This window comes from Dipodomys merriami, unplaced genomic scaffold (genome assembly GCF_024711535.1).
Source record: "Dipodomys merriami isolate MVZ:Mamm:240054 unplaced genomic scaffold, mDipMer1.0.p SCAF_50, whole genome shotgun sequence".
NCBI classification, from domain to species: Eukaryota; Metazoa; Chordata; class Mammalia; order Rodentia; family Heteromyidae; genus Dipodomys; species Dipodomys merriami.
This window is the reverse complement of record NW_027206069.1, coordinates 1,593,837-1,598,848: the sequence shown is the minus strand read 5'-3', so window position 1 is coordinate 1,598,848 and position 5,012 is coordinate 1,593,837. Positions and strand designations below refer to the sequence as shown.

The following is a 5,012-nucleotide window of genomic DNA, read 5'->3' as shown; positions in this document are numbered from 1 at the left end:
ACATACCCTCCAGGCTAGCCCAAGGGTCATACACACACACACACACACCCTCCAGGCTAGCCCAAGGGTCACACACACACACACACACACACACCCTCCAGGCCAGCCCAAGGGTCATCCACACACACACACACACACCCTCCAGGCTAGCCCAAGGGTCATCCACACACACACACACACACACACACACACACACACACACACACCCTCCAGGCCAGCCCAAGGGTCATCCACACACACACACACACACACACACACACACACACCCTCCAGGCTAGCCCAAGGGTCATCCACACACACACACACACACACACACACACCCTCCAGGCTAGCCCAAGGGTCACACACACACACACACACCCTCCAGGCTAGCCCAAGGGTCACACACACACACACACACCCTCCAGGCTAGACCAAGGGTCATACACACACACCCTCCAGGCTAGCCCAAGGGTCATACACACACACCCTCTAGGCTAGCCCAAGGGACACACACACACACACTCTCTCTCCAGGCTAGCCCAAGGGTCATCCAACCCCTCCTTGGGCTGGCATCCTGTGGGACCCAGCAGGACTCGCTGCCCTGGAGTTACTGGGGCCCCTAAGCCTCAGGAGGGGCTGAAGCAACTGACCGTGGAGGGAGGGGGGGTTCTTATTATGTGGGGCTCACCCGAGCAGGCACCATGGCCATCCCACTTGGAGGGCCCCACCCAGAGGGTGGCACCCCACTCGGGAGGGGGTTGGGCTGGCCGTGGGGCCTGCCCTCAGCTCTGATATCTCAGGGCTGTCTTTATTTGCATTTCCTTTAAACCAGGGATGGTGCACATCTCCTTATGAGTTTCTTTGCCATTTTTATCTCTTCTTCTGGGAAGTCTTTGTTCCCTCGCCCATTAGGTAATTGGCTCCTTAGGTTGGGGTCGTCTCGGGTTCCCTGTGTGTGTACACTGGCTATTGGCCCCTGTCTGATAGATTGCTGGTAAGCAGTTCTTCCCGGTCCTTGGCTGTCTTTCTGCCCTGGCTGCGATGTCTCCGGCTGCGCAGAGGCTTGTTTTAGGTAGTCCCGTTTGCCGAGTCCCTGCTGTGCCTCGGTTCCAGCGTCTGGCTACTCTGTCCTGCAGTAGTTTCAGTTTGATGTTGAGGTCTCTAATCCATTTGAGTGGATTTGCGCATGGACCGGGGTATCTGAGGTCAACCCCAAATCCAAAGCAGACATGGCTGCCTGGGGGCGGGAGGCCTGTGCGGCCAGGCCTCGGGCCGGGCGGCTCGGGACGGGGAGCGTGGCAGCAGCCGGGGCGGCCGAGGGCTGGTCTCCAGGCGCGGGGAGGGGCGCCGCCTCACCGGGAGGAACCGAATCCCGGCCAGGCAGGCCATCCCCTCCCCCGCCCGGGCCCTGCCACCGCCCCCCCCAGCGCACCCGCCCCCCCCTCCGCCCCCGCCCCCCCAGCGCCCACCCCTCCCCCGCCCGGCCCCCCCAGCGCCCACCCCTCCGCACCCGCCCCCGGGCCCCCCAGCGCCCACCCCTCCGCCCCCGGCCCCCCCAGCGCCCACCCCTCCGCCCCCGGGCCCCCCAGCGCCCCCCCCTCCGCCCCCGCCCCCCCAGCGCCCACCCCTCCGCCCCCGGCCCCCCCAGCGCCCACCCCTCCCCCGCCCCCGGGCCCCCCAGCGCCCACCCCTCCGCCCCCGGCCCCCCCAGCGCCCCCCCCTCCGCCCCCGGGCCCCCCAGCGCCCCCCCCTCCGCCCCCGGGCCCCCCCAGCGCCCACCCCTCCGCCCCCGGCCCCCCCAGCGCCCACCCCTCCGGCCCCCCCAGCGCCCACACCCCCGGCCCCTGCCAACCCCGGGCCCCCCCAGCGCCCCCCCAGCCCCGGGCCCCCCAGCGCCCACCCCACCCCCCCCAGCCCCGGGCCCCCCAGCGCCCACCCCTCCGCCCCCAGCCCCCGGGCCCCCCCAGCGCCCACCCCTCCGCCCCCGGGCCCCCCCAGCGCCCACCCCTCCGCCCCCGCCCCCCCCAGCGCCCACCCCTCCGCACCCGGGCCCCCCCAGCGCCCACCCCTCCGCACCCGGGCCCCCCAGCGCCCACCCCACCCCCCCCAGCCCCGGGCCCCCCAGCGCCCACCCCTCCGCCCCCGCCCCCCCCAGCGCCCACCCCTCCGCACCCGGGCCCCCCCAGCGCCCACCCCTCCGCACCCGGGCCCCCCCAGCGCCCACCCCTCCGCACCCGGGCCCCCCAGCGCCCACCCCACCCCCCCAGCCCCGGGTCCCGCCAGCGCCCACCCCCCCTCAGGCAAACGGAGACCCCGCGCCACAGGCCGTGCTCCTCACGGAACGGCCTCGGTCCCGGCGGCTTGGAGGGTTTTGGGGGTTTTTGACGGCCGGGGGCCCTGAAAGGCCGGGTTACCCCTCTCCTCCCAACCGTGTTAGGTAATGAGGGAGCCCCGGTACTTCCGTCCAGCCCGGTGCAGCCCCGGGGGCCACGGAGGTGTCCGGACAACACATCTCGATTGGGAAAAGGAAAGCGAAAGACCCCCGGCAGGCGAGGGCCGCGGGCGGCGAGGACGGGGGGGGGGGGGCAGAGCCAGGTTCGGAGGACGCGAGGCAAACGAGACACGCGGAAGCGCTCGGCTGCGGGGCCACTTTAATCCCAATGCACGGGCGCAGAAGCCCACGCGGTGCGTGACAGACACCAACGCGGCCGGGCTGCGGCGGGCCCCGCCCCGGCCTCCCCCAACACCCGCCGCCCGGCCAAGACCCCGCCAGGCCGACGTGGTGCCGCGGAGCCCCGGGCCTCGAGTCGGCGTCATCCGGGGCGGCCTGAATTTTAAGTCCAGGGACGACTCCCAAGGAAGAACCGAAGGGCGGGGCGGGGCGAGAAGGCGGCGGTCCGTCCGGGTGCGGGGCGGCGGGGCCGGGCCCTAGCCGATGTAGCGCTCGGGCAGCCACGTCTGCGGGGCGCGGGCCGGGAGGCGCGGCGGCGCGGCGCGCGGGGCCAGGGCCTCCATCTCGCGCACCACCTGCGTGAACACGCGGTCCACCATCAGCTTGCTCTTGGCCGTGACCTCCAGGAACGGGCAGCGCCACTCGCGGGCCAGCGCGCGGCCCCGCGCCGTGGGCACCTGGCGCTCGGCGTGCAGGTCGGCCTTGGTGCCCACCAGCACCAGCGGCACCGCGCGCGCGCCCCGCAGCTGCCCCATGCGCGCGCGCAGCGGCCGCACCGCCGCGAACGAGGCCTCGCTGCTCACGCTGTACAGCACCACGAAGCCGTCGCTGTTGCGGATGTACAGGTCCTTGAGCGTGACCAGGTGCTCGGCGCCCACCGTGTCCACGATCTCCAGCAGCGCGGGCGCCGCGTTCACCTCGATCACCTTGCTGAACAGGTCCTCCACCGACGGCTCGCACGTCTCCGGGAAGGTGCCGCACGCGAACTGTGTGGCCAGCGCCGTCTTGCCCACGGCCACGCTGCCGAGCAGCACCACGCGGTAGCCCTTGGCGGGACGGATGACCAGGCCTTCCATGGCCGGGGCGCGCGGGGACGGGCGACGCGGAGAATGGCGCGCGGCGGCGGAGGCGGCCGAGGGGCGGGCGAGGAGGGCGGGAAGGGGCGGGGCGGGCGCGGGGGCCCGGGAGGCGGCGGGGCGTCCTGGGGGGCGGAGGGGGCGACGAAGGGGGCGCTCGGTGCGGACGCGCCCCGCGGATCGACGTCCCCCGGGCGGCTCCGGCACGGAGGCCGCGGTCTCGGCGCCGTGGTCCGGCGGCCTCTGGCCTCCCGCGCCCCCTCCGGCCCGGCGTCGGCCCCGGCCGCGGCCCCTCCTCCCGCGCCCCCCCCCACCCCGGCCCGGCCCCGGCGCCCCAGCGGCCCCTCCTTCGGGCCTCCCCTCCGCCGGGCCCCCTGGACCTCGCTCCGCCCGCCGCCGGCAGGGGCCCCTCCGTCAGCCCCGGAGGTAACCCGATCCCTTCCCGGCCAGCCCAGGAAGTGCGAAGATTTCTGCCGCATTCCAGCGGCAGATGTCTGGGGCCGGAGCCCAGCCGCCCGCCCGGTCCGGCCTGGCTGGGCGGCGCGGCGGGCGGGGTACGGGGAGGGGCGCGGGGCGGCGCCGGCCCCGCCTGAGCGGTCTCGAAGAACTTGAAGGAGGGTCCGGCACACCGTGCCCCCACCACGGCCCCTCCCGAGGAGGCCACGACCTCTCACCCGGCGTCCCTGCCGGCCTGTCCGCTCTCCGCCCTGCCGCGCGGCCTGGAGCCGGAGGAGAGAGGCCCGGCCTGGCATCCCCGCAGGACGCCACCCGCCCGGCTCCACGCGAGCCTCGGCCCAGGCTGGCCAGCTCACCACTAGGCCTCCTGCCTCCCAGAGGCTGCGGGCAAATCCAGGCAGCCCCACGTCCACGCTGCACACGGTGTGGGCGGTGGGCCCCGGGTGCGCAGGCGCAGCCTTCCCCACGTACGCGCTGTCCACGGGGTCGACGGTGGCCGCCGGGTGCGCAGGCGCAGCCTCCGCACGTACACAGTGTACAAGGTGTGGGCGGTGGCCCCCAGGTGCGCAGGCGCAGCCTCCGCACGTACACAGTGTACACGGTGTGGGCAGTGGCCCCCAGGTGCGCAGGCGCAGCCTCCGCAGGTACACGGTGTGGGCGATGGCCCCTGGGTGCGCAGGCGCAGCCTCCGCACGTACACAGTGTACAAGGTGTGGGCGGTGGCCCCTGGGTGCGCAGGCGCAGCCTTCGCACGTACACGGTGTGGGCGGTGGCTCCCGGGTGCGCAGGCGCAGCCTCCGTATGTACACAGTGTACACGGTGTGGGCCGTGGCCCCTGGGTGCGCAGGCGCAGCCTCCGCATGTACACAGTGTACACTGTGTGGGCCGTGGCCCCTGGGTGCGCAGGCGCAGCCTCCACACGTACACAGTGTACACGGTGTGGGCGGTGGCCCCCAGGTGCGCAGGCGCAGCCTCCGCAGGTACACGGTGTGGGCGATGGCCCCTGGGTGCGCAGGCGCAGCCTCCACACGTACACAGTGTACACG

General features: G+C 73.4%; 1 protein-coding gene across 1 annotated transcript; it reads right to left on the bottom strand.

Annotated features, from left to right (window-relative positions):
* Positions 1 to 2,611: 2,611 nt before the first annotated feature.
* LOC138810549 (ras-related protein Rap-2c-like) lies at positions 2,612 to 3,950 on the bottom strand. Its single transcript, XM_069997771.1, has one exon. It carries the CDS (start codon positions 3,508 to 3,510, stop codon positions 2,911 to 2,913), a length of 600 nt encoding a protein of 199 aa, XP_069853872.1. The 5' UTR covers positions 3,511 to 3,950; the 3' UTR covers positions 2,612 to 2,910.
* Positions 3,951 to 5,012: the final 1,062 nt, after the last annotated feature.

Bases quoted from the DNA above. Each gene is read 5' to 3' on its own strand.
- LOC138810549 (XM_069997771.1), bottom strand. From the start codon at position 3,510: ATGGAAGGCCTGGTCATCCGTCCCGCCAAGGGCTACCGCGTGGTGCTG.